An 18,590-nucleotide genomic window follows, 5' to 3' on the forward strand; every position below is an offset into this window, starting at 1 on the left:
ACAGTTTTATTAAAATAAGCACATTATATAATAGCATGGCCTAGGCAACCATTAACCTACTTTCTGTATCTGTAGATTTGCCTATTTTGGACAACTCATGTAAATGTATTTATATAATATGTTGTTATTTTGTGACTGTTGTCTTTTAATTTGCATAACGTTTTCAAGATTCAACCATGTTTTAGTATGCATCAGTACATTTTTTCAATTGCCGGATAATATTTCATTATATGGATATATCACAATTGTTTATCCATTCATTAGCTGATGGATACTTGGGCTGTTCCTATCTTTTGGCTATTATTTTTTTTTAATGTTCATTTATTTATTTTTGAATGAGAGAGTGAGTGGGGTAGGGGCAGACAGAGAGGAAGAGAGAAAATCTCAAGAAGGCTCTGCACCCTTAGCAGAGAGCCCAAAGCAGGGCTCGAACTCACTAACCACAAGATCATGACCTGAGCTGAAACCAAGAGGTGGCTGCTTGCTTAACTGACTGAGCCAACCCAGGTCCCCTCTTTTGGCTATTAATAGTGCTGCTCTGAACATGGGTGTATAAATTTCTGTGTGAATATTTTCATTTCTCTTGGGTATCTTCCTAGGAGTAGAACTGCTGGGTCATATGTTAACTCTATGTTTAACTCTTTGAGGAACTGTCACAATGTCTTCCACAGTGGCTGCAGCATTTTACATTGCCAATAGCATTTGAAGGTTCTGATTTTTCTACATCCTTGTCAACACTTATTGATTGTAGCTATCCTAGTGGCTATGATGTGGTATCTTATTATGGTTTTTATTTGTATTTCCCTGATTAATGATATCAAGAATCTTGTTACAGGCTTATTGGCCATGTATATACCTTCACTGGAGAAATATTTAGATCTTTTGCTCATTTTTAAATTAATCTGTCTTTTTATTATTGAGTTGTACTTTTTATATATTCTAGATACAAGTCATTTGTCAGATATATCATCTACAAATATTTTCTCCCATGCTGTGGTTGTCTTCTTGCTTTCTTGATGTTGTCTTTTGAAGCATGAAAGATTTTAATTTTTTTGAAGTCCAATTCATCCATTTCTTCTTTTGTTTGTGCTTTTGAAGTCTTATCTAAGAAACCATGGCCACAAAAATTTACTCTTACATTTTCTTCTAAAAGTTTTATAGCTTTAGTTCTCACATTCAATTTGTGATCTACTTGAGCTAATTTTTGTGTATGATGTGAGGTAGGGTTCACATTCATTCTTTCCTATGTGGGTATCCAGTTCCCAACACCATTTCTTAGGAGACCATTTCTTCCCCATTAGAATTATCTTGGCATCCTTGTTAAAAATCAAGTGGTCATAAATGTGAGGATTTATTCCCAGACTCTTAATTCTCTTTATCTACATGTCAATCTGTATCCCAGTATCACATTGTCTTCTTTAGTTCAGCTTTGTATATTTTGCAATCAGTAAGTATGAATCCTAAGATTTTGTTCTTTCTCAAGATTGTTTTGGTTATTCTGATCCCTTTGTAGTTCCATAGGAATTCAAGAATCAGCTTTTTCATTTCTACAACAAGTAACAAAAAGTAGCTGGGATTATGTTAGGAATTGCTTTGAATCTACCAATCTATTTGCAGAGTACTGCCATTCTAACAATTTTAAGCTTTTTGATCCATGAACATGGGATGCCTTCATTTCATTTAGATTTTCCTTAATTTCTTTCAACAATGTTTTATAGTTTTCACAGTATAAGTTTTATACTTCTTTGTTAAATTTATTTCTAGGTATTTTATTCTCTTTGCTATTGTAAGTGGAATTATTTCCTTAATTTTTTTATTGCTTGTGCATAAATAGATTTTTTATAAATTGATACTATATCCTGCAACCTTATTTAACCTTTACTGAGCTCTAACAGTTTTTTTTTTTTTTAACGTTTATTTATTTTTGAGAGAAGACAGTGCAAGCAGGAGAGGGGCAGAGAGAGGGAGACACAGAATCTGAAGCAAGTTCTAGGCTCTGCATTGTCAGCACAGAACCCAATGAGGGGCTTGGACTCATGAGCTGTGATATCATAACCTGAGCCAAAGTCAGACACTTAACCCAGGTGCCCCTCTAGTAGTTTTTTAGTCGATTTCTTGGGATTTCTGATATAAACTATACTCAAATAGATAGTTTTCCTTGTTCCTTTCCAATTTGGATGCTTTTTACTTCATTAGCTTGTCTGATAGTCCTGGCTAGAACCTTCAGTACAATGTTGAAAGAATAGACATCCTTATCTTTTCTCTAATCACAGGAAATAGATTTCAGTCTTTCACCTTTCACTAGTTGTTAGCTTTGGGTTTTTCTTAATCAGGTCAAAGAAATTCCTTTCATTTTCCAGTGAAGCCATCTCAGCCTGGGATTATTTTTCCTAGCCAGAGTTATTTCATCTAGAACCAGTATAGCAGTTTATGTCCCTCCAAGAATTTGCCCATTTTGTCTAAGTTATCTAATTTGTTAGTATAAAGTTGTTATATATGTGTGTATGACAATCCTTTTTACTCCTGTAAGGTCAGCATTCATGTTACATCTTTTATTCTGACCTTAATAATCTGAATGTTCTCTTTTTTTCTTGATCAGTGTAGCTAAGGCTTGCTTCATTCATTCATTCATTCATTCATTCATTCATAAAGTAGGTTTCACACCCATCCTGGAGTCCAATATTGGGCTTGAATCCACAAATCTCAGATCAAGACCTGATCCAAGATCAAGAGTCAGACACCTAACCGACTGAGCCACTCAGGTGTCCTGTAGCTAAGGCCTTATTAATTCTTTAAAAAAATCTTGATTTTTGGTTCCATTGATTTTATTATTTTTCTATTCTCTACTTAATTTATACACTTCAATCTTTCTTCTTTCCTTGTGTTTGCTATGCTTAATTTCCTCCTTTTTTCCCAGTGTCTTTTTTTTTTTTTTTTTAACGTTTATTTATTTTTTGAGACAGAGACAGACAGAGCATGAATGGGGGAGGGGCAGAGAGAGAGGGAGACACAGAATCGGAAGCAGGCTCCAGGCTCTGAGCCATCAGCCCAGAGCCCGATGCGGGGCTTGAACCCACGGACCACGAGAGCGTGACCTGAGCTAAAGTCGGACGCTTAACCGACTGAGCCACCCAGGCGCCCCCCCAGTGTCTTTGAAGTAGAAAGTTAGGTTATTGATTGGTGACATTTCTTGTATTTTGGTATACGTGTTTAAAGCTACACATTTTTCTTAGTACTGCATTTGCTACATCCCATAAGTTTTGGCATACTGTGTTTCCATTTTCATTCATCTTAAACAAAGCTTTTTACTTTTTCCTTCATTTTCCTTCCTTTCAAATTATTTCCTTTTGGGGCACCTGGGTAGCTCAGTTGGTTTAGCGTCCGACTTCAGTTCAGGAGATGATCTCATAGTTTGGGAGTTTGAGCCCTGTGTCAGGCTCTGTTCTGACAGTGAAGAGCCTGGAGCCCACTTTGAGTTCTGTGTCTCCCTTTCTCTCTGACCCTCCCCCACTCACAATCTGTCTCTCTCTCTCTCTCTCTCTCTCTAAAAAATAAACATTAAAAATTAAAAAAAAAATCTACCAAGAGATTCAAATTATTTCTTTTGATGTATTAGTTTTTTTTCCCACTGGTTATTTAAGCAGTGTGTTGTTTCTACATGTTTGTAAACTCCCAAGTTCCTATAAGTTATTGTTAATTTTATTTCATTATGGTCAGAGACTACGCTTTGTATGACTTTACTTCTTTTTATATTTATTTGAGGCTGTTTTACAGCCTGTCATATATTCTATCCTCGGGAATATTCCATGTGCACTTGACAAGCATATATACTCTATTGTTCTTAGGTGGAGTATTCTATAGATATCTGTTAGGTCTATTTGGTCTATAGTTTTGTTTGTACTATTGTTCATGACTTCCATTTCCTTGTTTATCTTCCTCCTGGTTGTTCATCCACTGAAATACCCACTGAAAGTGGGGTATTGAGGTCTTCAGCTATTATTGTTGAATTGTTTATTTCAATTCTGTCAGTTTTGTTTCATGTATTTTAGGGTTCAATGTTGTAAGGTGCATATGTTTCTAATTGTAGAGTCTTTCTGTTGGACTGACTCTTTTATCACATAAAATGTCCTTTGTTTCGGGTAACTCTTTTTGTATTAAAGTCTACATTCTCTGATATTTATAAAACCACTTTAAGTTTCCTATGGTTGTTGCTTGCATGACATATCTTTATATTTCCTTTTCCTTTTTTCTCCCTTTTGGATCTTTAAATCTGTGTCTCATATAGACAGCATATAATGGTATTTTTTTTTTACATTTATTTTTGAGAGAGAGAGAGGGAGAGAGGGAGAGAGCGCCCACGCACAAGTGGGGGAGGGGCAGAGAGAGAGGGAGCCACAGAATCCCAAGCAGGCTCCAGGCTCCGAGCTGTCAGCACAGAGCCTGATGTGGGGCTCAAACTCACAAACTGCGAGATCATGACCTGAGCCGAAGTTGGAGCCGAAGTCAGAGGCTTAACCAACTGAGCCACCCAGGTGCCCCAATTGTATATTGGTTTTTAAATCCAGTCTGGAAAACCTCTGTCTTTTGATGGAATATTTAATCCATTCACATTTATAAATTGTTATTATTGATATAGTTGGAATAATGTCTGCCATTTTACTTTTTGTTTTCTATCTGTGTGGCATTTTTCCTATGTCTCCTTTACTGCTTTCTTTTACATTAAGTGATTAAGTGATTACATTAAGTGATTCTAAGTGTAACATTCTAATTCATTTAATGATTTTGTTCACTATACATTTTTGAATTAATTTTCTAGTGGTTTCTCTAAGGGCTTGCCATATACATTTTTATCTTATAATCTACTTCAGATTTCTTCTTTTTTTTTTTTAACGTTTATTTATTTTTGAGACAGAGACAGACAGAGCATGAACGGTGGGGGCGGGGGGAGGGGGTCAGAGAGAGGGAGACACAGAATCCGAAACAGGCTCCAGGCTCTGAGCTGTCAGCACAGAGCCCGATGCGGGGCTCGAACTCATGGACCACGAAATCATGACCCGAGCTGAAGTCGGCGGCTTAACCGACTGAGCCACCCAGGCGCCCCCAGATTTATTCTTAATTCCAGTGAGATACTGAAATGTTACTCCTATATAACTCTCTTCCTTCTTCTTTTTATGCTACTATTGTTATTCATATTACATCTATATATATTACTATATATATTTATATTAATATATAATATATATTAATTATATATTATAATATATAATATATACTAATTAGTATATGTATTACCAAAACTATACTGGTCTAATTATTACTTTTAATTATACTTTTCTATTATTATATATATAATATATAATACATATATTATAATATTAATTAATATACACACACACATTACTATATATATATTACCAAAACTACACTGGTCTAATTATTACTTTATGTAACTTATGTTTTTTAAAGAAGCTGAGAGAAGACTGAAGAACTATATATTCGTGGTTTGTTATATTAATCTTCATTACCATTTCTAGCTCTCTTCATTTGTCCTTATGGGATAATAAGGTTCCAGAAATAGGAAAATATAGATGAGAATTATTTGAGAAAAGCTTTTTCATAACTGAGGAAATATGAAAGATAAAAGGTTGTTGAGAGGGTTAAAAGAACACTGAGAAGGGAAGAATTAGAAAAAAGAATAGCCTTCAAATCTTTGGAAATTTAGGTGATCTAACTGAAACAACCTAAGCTTTCAAAATAATAAATTAATGATAAATTATAAACATGCATACTACATACGAAAAAATGCTCAACATCACTCATCATCAGGGGAATGATGAAATACAAATCAAAACCACAATGAGATACCACCTCACACCTGTCAGAATGGCTAACATTAACAACTCAGGCAACAACAGATGTTGGCAAGGATGCAGAGAAACAGGATCTCTTGCATTGTAGGTGGGGATGCAAACTGGTGCAGCCACTGTGGAAAACAGTATGGAGGTCCCTCAAAAAATTAAAAATAGAACTACCCTATGACCCAGCAATTGCACTACTAGGTATTTATCCAAGGGATACAGGTGTGCTGTTTGAAATACCCCAATGTTTATAGCAGCACTATCAATAATAGCCAAAGTATGGAAAGAGCCCAAATGTCCATCAATGAATGAATGGATAAAGAAGATGTGGTGTGTGTATGTGTATATACATATATATATACATACACACACACACACACACGCACACGCACACGCACACGCACACGCACACACACACACATACTGGAGTATTACTCAGCAATCAAAAAGAATGAAATCTTGCCATTGGCAACTACATGGATGGAACTCGAGGATATTATGCTAAGCGAAATTAGTCCACCAGAGAAAGACAAATATCATATGAGGACTTTAAGACACAGAACAGATGAACACAATGGAAGGGAAGCAAAAATAATATAAAAACAGGGAGGGGGACAAAACATAAGAGACTCTTAAATATGAAGAACAAACAGAGGGTTACTGGAGGGGTTGTGGGAGGGGGGATGGGCTAAATGGGTAAGGGGCATTAAGGAATCTACTCCTGAAATCATTGTTGCACTATATGCTAACTATCTTGGATGTAAATTAAAAAAATTAAATTAAAAAAAGAGGAAAAAAACCATGCATACTTACTAGCATGGAACTATATTGTTTGGTGAAAAAGTGTATCACAAATCTATATAATATGATACCATTTAGCATAATATATCTTTTGGTGCAGGGAGGAATAGGAGGAGAAAGAGTTGGGAGAGAAGGAAAGGGAGAAAGAGGAGTGAATGGATATGTACCAATATTAAATATGGGTCATGGAATTATGAATGAATTTCATATTAAGGTTTTTGAATGTATGTAGTTTAAATATTTTTATTTTATATATTTTTAATAGCTTCATTATTAAATATAAAAAACTTTAATATTTTTTGTATTTGTTATAAAATAAAAACAGAAATGAGCAAAAGACATGAAAAGGCAAGTTGGCTAAAATGAAATAAAAAAGGCTGAATGGTATGAAAAAATTCAGCCTCATTAGTAATCAAAGAAATGCAATATACATAATACTGAATTTTTAATTTATCAAGTTGGAAAATATTTTTAAGAGGAAAATACCTAGTGTTAGTAATATGCTGTATCTTGTTGATAAAGGTATAAAGTGACAAAACTTTTCTAAAGACCAACTTAATAATTTTTATAAATTCCCCCCAAAATATCTATACCCTTTTAACCTAAAAATTCCATTTAGGAATACTTACTTATTTACTTATTTTTAAAAAACTTTTAAATTTTATTTTAGAGAGAGAAAGCAGGAGTGTGGGATAGGGGCAGGGGGTGGGGGGGTGGGGTGAGAGAGAGAGAGAGAGAGAGAGAGAGAATATGAATCTCAAGCAGGTTCCATAATCAGTATGGAGCCCAATGAGGGTCTCAATCCTACAACACTGGGATCATGACCTGTGGTGAAATCAAAAGTCGGATGCTCAAGTGAATGAGCCACCTAGGTACCCCTTGGAAAATTTATTTTAACGAAGAAAGTAGTGAGTGTTACAACTGTTTAGCTGCAACTATTGTTTTGGAAAGCAATCCATCAAAATTTTGGAGTGCATGGTAATTAAGACTTAATCCAATGGAGCTAATCTTAATGTCTAACATGTATGTAACAATATATGAAATAGACCATACAATATATACCAACTTTTTTAATAGTGTCTTATTCTGAGTGTTAGAATTAAAATTTATTTTCTTCTGCTTACCCATGTTTTCTAAATTGTCTCTAATGGACAATAAATTATTGTTTGAAATGGAAAACAAAGTTATTTAAAAATAATCTAATAGGCTGCCTAATAAATAGCTTAGATTTCTACTTCATTGAATTCTTTTTTAAAAAAATTTTGATGTTTATTTATTTCTGAAAGAAAGAGAGAGCGTAAGTGGGGAGGGACAGAGAGGGAAACACAGAATCCGAAGCAGGCTCCAGACTCTGAGCTGTCAATATAGAGAGCCCGAAGTGGGGCTTGAACTCATGAACCACGAGATCATGACCTGAGCAGAAGTCAGATGCTTAACCCATTGAGCCACCCAGGTGCCCCACTACCTTCACTGAGCTCTAAGCCATATATCCAATATTTAGATAAATACTTCAACCAACATGCACACAGTTGAGTCAGTTATACTAGCAAGGAGCACCAAAAACTGTAGCCTCTCCCTCCCTTGGTACTAAGCACAAACTATGTATTGGGTATTGTGTTATTATATAAGCTGGGAATAAAAAGAAGAGAGGGGCCTAGATTTTTGGCTTAAACATGAGACTAGTGGCAAGAAACACACGTGTAAACTCAAAACTACAAATCAAGGTACATTTGAGAGTGCCAAGGAAAGGGAAAGATGATTCTAATTTATCTATACCAGTCATCCACAATTTGCTCTTCTTTCTCTCTCTGATTTATTACTGAACCATCAAGATCATAAAACAACAAAATTCACAATATATATTCCTACATTCTGTATAAAGTAAGTCCTACTTATTCTTCAGAGCCAGCTCACATGTTACTTCACCTTAGTTTCTGGGGGTAAAAATACTTCTCTTGATATTTTATGACTATGGATTCAGTCTAAGAGGGCAGAGAATAAGTCTAATCCATCTTGGTACCCCTATGTCAAGATGGCATCCAATGGATATGCATCATCAATTTTTTAAGCTTTGTTTAAGTGTTAAATGTTACTGGCAAAGGAATCTTAAGAAGTCGTACCTGGTTGGGTTCCTTTTGTCTTCCTCAGAGATCAAAAACCAAACAAAATCTGCATAGCTCATTCTTCCCTCTTTCTGTACTGTTTTTCCCCTGAAGAAAACATATCATTATCAAGTTTCCTGAACAATTACTTGGATGAATTTAGTAGGATGACAGACTAAGAAATAAAGCAACACCTTCTTTGGAAATTAAGTTAAAAAAATTAGAAGGCTATAACTAAAATTTAAATAAAAAGTAAAAAAAAAAAAATTAGAAGGCTGGAAATCTTACAAAGGTTACAAAACCTATCCTGTTTTCAAAGGCCTAGAAGGGTGAAACCAGAAGACATTTGCTGGTATGAAGAAAGAAGTCTGGTTTCTAATTTGAATGCAAATAATCACCAGGATCAAATACTTTATCTGTATTTAGGTAAAGGATTAATGTCTGTATATAAAGAATTACTGCTGTCTTGTATGAAGCCATGATATACATGTCATACATGACATGTATGAAGCTGTGCTAAAATGAGATTGTTAAAGTATTACCTGTAATTCATTTTTAAACTCAGATGCTTTTTCTTACCTTGTTACTGCCCCAGAAAATATCCTTTCAATAATTCTGTTTGATGAAGCTAAATGCAAATAAGAAAGTACAAAGCTAGTTAGGAACATGTTCCATAAAGGCAATACTTTGGGCAAATTTATTTTCAGTAGCTATGAGCTAAAACATAATAATCTTCTATAACAAGAATATGAATATTTAAATTTTTACTTATGTGTAATTTATATTTTTGAAAGTAAGAATTTGAAGTGGCATAATCAATCATTAAAAAAAAGAATAGGCAAATGATTATGCCTGACAGCTGTGATGTATTAATATAGTTGAGCGTCCTAACAACTAAGACAAAAACGTATAGGATTTATATTGATCTTGTATCTAAGACAATTTTCCTCTAAAACAAGACAAATTTTATCCTTGTATTAAATTCAAGGGGAACTGATCAGCAACTCCTAAGATAAGGGACTCTGAGTACAACAATGGAGAATGCTTTCAAGTAGAATTTTATAGAAGATACCTAAACATACCACAAACATACTTTTCATATATTCTTATTCCATAAAAGTCCAGGACATAACATACAATTTTATCTTAAGATAGCATGTTGCTTTTGATGGTAGATCCTAGAGAATCTATAGCAGTGTACCTCATTGTTGGTTCAAAATAACCAAAGCCTTTAGTTTTACCAAAAGGCTATGTCAATAGATCTCAGACCTAGGGATTTGGTGAGGACAGAATCTGTTCTTTTAAGAAGTGCCCCAGGCAATAGCATGTACACTAAAATTTCCAAATAAGTGATGAAGTTATTAGACAGTAGCTATTAGCATCTAATTCTTCTGCATACAGTTAGGTATAGTCAACCTAAAGGTAAAATTAATTTGGCTGAAGAATGTTGGGAATATGGGTGTCAGTAGAGCCATGCCTGGCCACAAAGCTTATATAAGGACCCTCTAGACTTTGGTGAACATTGGTTTATAATAATTTGTACTATACAAACAGAGGGCTGTATAGGAAAGGCATGGACATTTAATCCCAAAGCTAAAGTCTTTTTTACATTTGGAAGGTTTACCCTAAAATTGAAGATCATGTTGTCCCATTTAGGACAGGCTAATGGATTGCCAATTATGTAGTTTTGATGGGCTCTTCATCATGCAGGCTTAGATGCCTACTTATTTGGACATCATCACTTTAATATACCTCTATTGAATTGTTATGTGTATATATACATTTTGGAACCTAATGAGAATTATGATTGTATCAGCTGGAGAGAGTGCTTTAGAGCCCATAAGGTTTGTATGACCTCATGTTACACAGATGATCTGGCCACCGGTGATTAGAAGGTGCACAGCCAATAAAGCTGACCTGATATGCCTGTGAATATCTCCATCTTTATGCTATTCTGGTGACAGCAAGATTATGACTACTTGAAGAAGGGAGGTATAGTACTAAAATGCTTGTTCATCAATAAGTACATCTGAGTATTTTCTCTTGATACCTGGTTGGCACCTGAGAATAGAGAGGAAGGACTCTTTTTTATATATGGAAAGTTCTATGATACTTAAGATCATATAGAATGAAACTCTTCTTAAGATGCAAACAGTTAATCACAGAGATACCAAATAACAGAAGTGAAATTCAATGTATTTAAGATTTGTACTCTGCTACACCTAAAGGGCTAAAGGCTGATTTAAAATAAATAGCAGTGCCTGAGAAGACATTTAAGAATAGAACAATCTTATGAGAATCTTATGAGACAATCTTATGAGAAAAGAATGAGTCAATGTATCTTGGTGCTTGAGGAAGAATATTTGCAGGTAATAGGTTATCAGTTTATTAACTGGTAAAAATGAAGCAGAAGGAGTAGTATCATGTGATGTTTAATATTTTTGTTTTCTGATAAAAGAAAACACACAAAATTCATCTGCGGAGAAAATATCTATTCTGGATCTAAATTCCAAAAGTAAATTGTTATTAGTCCTTGAAAACACTGGCATATTATTTCATCCTTGTCTGTTTATAAATACTGTAAAATGGGAAACTTACAGGGTGTACATACACTCTCTTTCAAATAAACTACATAGGAATGGATCTAATTCAACTCATCACTAGAAAATAAACATCACAGAGTGCCTTGGTGGTGCAGTTGGTTAAGCATCCAACTCTCGGCTCAGGTCATAATCTCAATCTCCTGAGTTTGGGCCCCACATGGGGCTCTGCACTGACAGTGCAGAACCTGCTTGGAATTCTCTCTCTCCCCTCTGTCTCTCCCCTGCATGTGCTCTCTCTTTCTCTCCTCTCTCTCCCAAAAACTAAAATAAACATACTAATTAATTAAATTAATCAAAGACAATCAAAACAAAGACTCTAATTGTTTATTTACCTTAAGTCCCTTCTCCTACACTTGCCTTCTAAATGAAAAATCGATACCTTCACTCATTCCCACTTAAAAATTCTTGGCTCTTTAAAGAGGACTTGATGGGGCACCTAGGTGGCTCAGTTGGTTGAGTGTCTGACTTCGGCTCAGGGTGTGAGTTCGAACCCCACAGCGGGATCTCTGCTGTCAGTGTGGAGCCGGCTTTGGATCCTCTGTCCCCTCCCTCTTTGTACCTCCCCCACTCGCTCTCAAAAATAAATTAAAAAAAAAATTTTAAAAAAGAGGACTTGATTAGATAAAGAATTTAAGAAATGGGAATTTCTCATTCATGTAACAATTCAGACAACTCTTGCCTTCTTCAAAATAGTTAAGTCTTAACAACTATAAAACACTCACCCTGGTCATTATATCGAGATAAATCAGCCTGGCTGATGTAGAGGTCATGATCACTATCTAGCTCCCAGAATTTACAATAAATAACATAGAAATGTTCATAGGAGAAGTAATCTGTGATTTGGTTTATATCTTCCTCTTCTTCCAAAAGGGCTAGAGTCTGAAATAAAGTATGAAGAGAAGGATTAATTTATTTTAAAATTATGAAAACCAGCTTTGGCCATTATATAGAGTCTAATGAAGTTTTATTTTAAATTTAATTAAAATTTTTGGTTTTGGTACTAAACCAGGAACTGTAACAGGCAACCTCATCCTACCTTTAATCAACTGACCAATCTATAAGCATTTACAAACTCTGTATTATGCTTAGCAAAGGGATAGATGCTGTGGAGGATTTAAAAGCAGGGAAAGGGAAGGACTGTTACCAAGGAGACTGTATCCTGTCAGAGGTCCCCAAACTAGCAAACCAGAACACACAAGAGGCTGAAATAGATGGTCATGAACTGACATTGCTTTTAACTTTCCAAAATTATGAAGACTGGGCATCTCCTCTATTATGTAGAGTGGAAGTCTACATACAGGGTTTGGCTTTGTAATGAGATCAAGTTTACTATAAAGGAGACTTATGTATGGTACTGTGCTGATGTGCAGTGGCCTGGTGTGGAAAGTATGGGGGATGGAGCTGCGGGGCCCTAAGCTGGAAGTAAACCGGGGTCTCCCCTGATTCACTGTGTACCCTGATGGAAAACATCAGAAACAATAATGCTAATCCCAGGCTTCTTAACAATTCTTACAATTATCATGCAAGTGGGCAGATAAATAGAGATGTTTTCAGAAATGAAAAATTCAGAAAGATATAAGAAACCATAAGGAAACTTAGGAAATAGAAAAAACAAAATGAGATGGCAGAAGTCAGATCAGATATATCAACAATCACAATAAATATAAATGAATTGAGTCTCCATATTAAAGCATTTTCAGATTGAGTATAAAAACCAACCCCCCCCCAAAAAAAAAACAGATCTAGATATATGCTATCCATAAGAGATAAGTCTAAAATAAAATTTAAAAGGAAAGCTAAAAAAAAAAGACAAATATTTACTAGCTAAATCTTAACAGCAACAACAAAAAAAACATGTCAATATGATTAGAAAATACAGTGGAATTAAAGATGAAAAACATTATAAGGAACAAAGATAACTATTTCATAGTGCAAATAAATTACTTCGATAAAAAATTATGTTCCAAAATGTAAATACTGGGAAACCAATATGCCCTGACAAGCTGAGAACATAAATTATGAGACTAAAACTACTTAATGGAAGATTCTGCTGCCAGTAAAAATTATAAAGTCTACACAGAAACAAAGGAAAACCATGACATGGTAAAAGCAAAATATGGTATATAAAATTATACACACTAAGAATATGTAAAATTCATTTAATCTGCACATATATATGAGACAAGAAAAACACATACAAAAATGTTATTAGCTGTATTAGGGTGATAAAACAGGAATTTTTTTTTGTTTTCCAAACAAGGCTTGTAATGTTTTGTTTTACAAAATGTTCTTTAACATGTATAAAGCAGAATATGTACATTAAAACAAATCTTGAGAAGCAGCTCTCATTTTAACCTACTGGATTGTCATAAAATGAAAAAGATGACTTCTGCTGTTGGTGAATGTGTGTGAACTAGTACAGGTTTTTGGCAGGATCTATCAGACTGAAAATGTACATACCATTTGATCCAGGATTTTCCCTCCAGTAGTCTATTCTAGAAAAATTTTTTTAAATTTTTTAATGTTTATTTTTGAGAGAGACAGAGGGTCAGCGGGGGAGGGGCAGAGACAGAGAGGGAGACACAATCCAAAACAGGCTCTAGGCTCTGAGCTGTCAGCACAGAGCCCAACGTGGGGCTCAAACCATGAGATCATGACCTGAGACAAAGTCGGATGCTTAACCGACTGAGCCACTCAGGCACCCCTATTCTAGAAAGATTCTTAACAGGAGGAAAGTACAGGGATATGCACTGCATCTTTCCAAAGAAAAAATATGAAAATGACTTCAACATCTTCTAAAGGGAAGTATGTAATTTAGTTACGGTAGAACCATACCACAGATTATGCAGAAGAATCATAAAAATGAGATAGATTTATATGAATGGAAATGAAAAGAATGTCAAGATATACCATTAGTGGAAAAAAACAAATTAACAGAATAATGATCTCATATATTACAAAACCTCGTAACAGTAGCCATACAAAATAAAACTGTATACTTCATGTAAACATACAAGGGAATAAAACCACAGATAATGTGGGTTCTGTCTGGGAAAAGGAATGAAATGGCAGCGTAAAGAGATAAATAGTGACTTCTGCTGGTTATTCTAGATATGTCACATACTTGAATGCTTCATGAGCATATACATTACGAGCATACATTCATGAATAATGCACTAATAGGAAGAATAAGGAGAGGGGTAGGGGAGAAGGGGAAAAATTAAACCATGTTCTAGGAAGAACATTTGAGTTCCGTTTCCAATTCAATCACTTACTTGCTGTGTGATCTTACCTGTCATTCAACCGTATCTGAGCCTCAAATTTTATCATCAGTTAAAAAAAATATATATTATAATAATGCTAGAAACTATAAACTCTAATGTGCTTCAGGAATGTGAGGGATTATCATCATTCTCAAGGTATGAAGCCTTTTTTATGGAATTACTGCCATTTTGACCCATCCCATATTACCTGCTGAGAGAGGCAGGCACCAGGTGTTCAATAAATATTAACAATCACTGTGATGATTACTATTCATTTTAGAATAAAAAAGGTGTGTATATGTATTATGGGCTGCTCATTTTGCCAAGTCTTCATTACTTTGTCTCAGATGAAGACATGGAAAAATAAAGAGTACATAAGGTGGTATTATTACCCTAAGCTTCATTTAGTATGATTCATTGAAAATAAAATATTTCCTTTCAACCATGAACCATTCTTTAGATTAATAGAAGCTTCCACAGTCAGGCACGAAGATTACCTCAGTAAAAGGCTCCCACTAGTGGTCAACACTTTCATAGTAGGTAAAATAAATTAAAAAATTGAATGAAATGTGTCTTTCTTAAAAGAATTTTTAATATTTTTCTCCACTCCAGTAGGAGCTGGATAAAGAGTCATTGCCAAAAGGATCACGTTAAAATCCCTCTATTCCTTTTGCAAGGTCTTTCCTAACCCAGCCTGCCAGGCTGCATCACTGGTCAGTCTCTGCAGAGCCACCAGCCAGTAGACTGTTCCGTTTGAGACTTGAGACACTTTCATGCTTATGGGCCTTTGCTTATACTGCTCCCTCTATCTGGAATCCCCTTCTAATTTTTGACTTTGATAAACTCCCAATATCCTCCAAGGTCAAGATCACATGTCAGTCCTGTGAGGCCTTCTATGCATATTTGTTACCCATTTCTGTGAAAATTTTCCTCAGGTGTGACTGTGTGCTTTTCTTTTACTCCACATGCCTTGATACAAAAATCTCTGGTTATTCACCTTTGTTACCCCCAACACATCTCAGGTTATCTGATAAATGCTTAATGACTGAAAGTAGTGAAAGTGCTTTGCATGCAGTAAGCGCTCAAATACTTGTTAAATGAACTAATAGTATTATTTAAACTGCTCTTTTTTTAGGTTTATTTATTTTGAGAGAGAGAGAGCATGCATGTGCGAGCAAGCAGGGAAAGGGCGGGGTGGGGGGGAGAGAGCGAGAGAGCAAGAGAGAAAGAGAGAGAGAAACCCAAGCAGGCTCCATGCTCAGCACAGAGCTCAACATGGGGCTCAGTCCCACGACCGTGAGATCATGACCTGAGCCAGTATCAAGTCTTGGACACTTAACTGAGTCACCCAGGCTCCCCTTAATTGCTTTTATACATGAATTCCAATGAGAGACCTACTTGCAAAAAGTTGCTTTTTCTTATTTCTGTCGAAGTTATTTTTCCACTCCAAGATCTGTTGACTGTGTAGAATATTCTCTGAATAACCTGGTTCCAAAAGGAAAACAACCAAATAAAAAAATTGAAGATAACTATTACTTTACCAAAAGCCATCTTATGAATGTACCTTGAACAAAAAGCTATGTTTTGGTTTTCTGATTATGTCAAGCGTAATTTCTAATAAAAATTAACACTGTATTTTAAAAACTAGAACCATGTAATTTACATCTGCCCCTATAATTCCAAGAAGAATAAAAAGATATTCTTTGTTCATAAGTCTGCATTCCAGCTGCCTACATGTCACTTTATTTAACTCTCATCTTATACATTGATGCCTGATTCAAGCAGTGCTTACTGGGCTGGATGTTTTCGGAAGGTAAATGAGGTAGGAAATACACACTGGGTTGGCTTAACAATTGGTGGGTCAGAAGAATGGCTCCCAACATAGTCTGATTCAAGAGGGCATTATTCTGGTTATTTTAGCCTTATTCACTAGAATCTTAAAGACTTCCAGTCTTCCAGCCTCTCTCTGGAAACTCAAATACATCTGGGATATCTCCTACCAAGTCCATGCTTGGCCATGAACAATTCTGTTATTAGCTAGGGTTTTAAAAGAGCTTAACAACAGATGGGAAACTCTGGAGAAGACGGTGGACAGGACGAGAGAGGAGGGAATGGGTTGCAAATGTGTTTGAGATTGACAACGTGTGTTGTGGTACAGGAGAGTACTGGAGAAGGAAGACAAAGCTGCCATCCTGGAGGGAGGAGGCCACAGTGTATTCCTAACAATTTTACCTGGGGTTATGCCCACCCATTTAATTTCCCTTTGATCAGCTACTTTTTTGTTTTTTTTTCTTTTCTCAAAAAAAAAAAAAAAAAAAAAAGGCAGCAAGAGCACCTTGAATAGTTTTTGACATTTTGCCTTTGATTTTGATTGTCAAATAAAACAGAAATCCTGTATCATTGGTGGTTTTATCATGGAAAAGATTAGATCCTTTTTAAAAGTTATTTGGTGCAAGAAGAACAAAAAAGGGAAGACATTTGGACATCTACCCAAATAGGCGTAATGGGGGACTACACCACCATTCCTCTTCTGGATTCTTTAGCAAAGACAGTGATTCTCGAACAGAGCAGGGAAATACCAGCCTCAGAATGAAGGCCCAAATTTCTGTTGCCCAGCTTTCCTTATCCTACTCCTGCTATCAGTGCTAACTCCTGACCCTTCAAAATCTAGCTCAACTTGCCAACTCCACAGGAAGCCCTAAAACAGGGACTAGGGTAGAGAGAGCTCTGTCTTCTGTGCTCCAATTGTCATGCGAGTCTCCTTCCGTTCATCCTGTGGTTATATTCTAAACACACTGGTGTGGTCAGACACCTATCATCACCTCCAAACTCCAAAGTACCAGGTCTTTCTTGACTTGCATCCCAGTGCCTGATAATGGTGCTTTGCATATATCAGATAGCTAATAAGTGCTTGATACATTTTTTATTTGAGGAATAATTGACATACATTAGTTTCAGGTATACATGATTACATATATTTATATACTGCAAAATGATCACCATATATAGTTACAGAATTTTTTTCTTGTGGTAACTCTTTACTCTCTTAGCAACTTCCAAATATGCAATATATTTGTATTTTTGTGCTGCATATTATTAACTATATATAGTATACACAGTATTAACTATAGTCATCATGCTGTACTTTATATTCCCATGACTTATTTACTCTATAACTGGAAGTTTGTACCTTTTAACTCCCTCTTCACCCATTTTGCCCCACCTACCCCCTGCCTTTGGAAACCACCAATCTGTTTTCTGTATCTATGAGCTTAACTTTGTTTTTTTTTGTGTGTGTTTTTGGATTCCACATATAAGAGAGATCATACAGTATCTGTCTCTGACTGACTTATTTCACTTAGCGTAATATTTTCAGAGTTGATCTGTGTTGTTGCAGATGGCAAGATTTCATGAGTTAAGGGTGCCAACCCTGGCCATGTGTGCAGTTGAAACTCCACATATACCTTTTGACTCCCCCAAAACTTAACTACTAATAGCTTACTGTTGACTAGAAGCCTTACGAATAACAAAAACAGCTGATTAACATATATTCTGTACATGGTATATGTACTGTATAACTGTATTCTTACAATAAAGCTAGAGAAAATATTAAGAAAATCATAAGAAAGAGAAAATATATTTACAGTGCTATAAAGAAAATCTGCATATAAATGGACCCATGCCGTTCAAACCCATGTTGTTCAAGGGTCAACTGTATGTATATACCTCATCTTCTTTATCCATCCACTGAGGAACACTTAGGTTGTTTCCATATTGTGGCTACTGTAAATAATGCTGCAATGAACATGGGGTGCATTTATCTTTTTGAGTTGGGATCTTTTTTTCTTCAGATAAATACCCTGCAGTAAAATTGCTGGATCATACAGTGATTGTATTTTTAATTTTTTGAAGAATCTCATACAGTCTTCCATAGTGGGTGAACAAATTTGCATCCACACCAAC

The 18,590-nt window shown here is 35.4% G+C and overlaps 1 protein-coding gene and 1 long non-coding RNA gene across 4 annotated transcripts in view; one reads left to right on the forward strand and one right to left on the reverse strand.

The window, feature by feature from the left end:
* Positions 1 to 18,590, reverse strand: part of PPP2R3A (protein phosphatase 2 regulatory subunit B''alpha) — a 211,865-nt gene that overhangs the window by 55,671 nt on the left and 137,604 nt on the right. For all 3 annotated transcript variants that reach the window (XM_060638723.3, XM_060638724.3, XM_060638727.3), the window contains 4 exons: positions 16,026 to 16,112; positions 12,087 to 12,243; positions 9,341 to 9,389; positions 8,780 to 8,869 (listed from right to left, as the gene is read on the reverse strand). In XM_060638723.3, coding sequence (XP_060494706.1) covers positions 8,780 to 8,869; positions 9,341 to 9,389; positions 12,087 to 12,243; positions 16,026 to 16,112 — 383 coding nt within the window. The remainder of the gene's footprint in view (positions 1 to 8,779; positions 8,870 to 9,340; positions 9,390 to 12,086; positions 12,244 to 16,025; positions 16,113 to 18,590) is intronic.
* Positions 364 to 3,542, forward strand: LOC132683125 (uncharacterized). Its single transcript, XR_009612060.3, has 2 exons — positions 364 to 2,918; positions 3,148 to 3,542. It is a non-coding gene; the product is annotated as an uncharacterized LOC132683125 (long non-coding RNA).

Source organism: Panthera onca, chromosome C2 (assembly GCF_046562875.1).
Source record: "Panthera onca isolate mPanOnc1 chromosome C2, mPanOnc1 haplotype 2, whole genome shotgun sequence".
NCBI lineage: Eukaryota > Metazoa > Chordata > Mammalia > Carnivora > Felidae > Panthera > Panthera onca.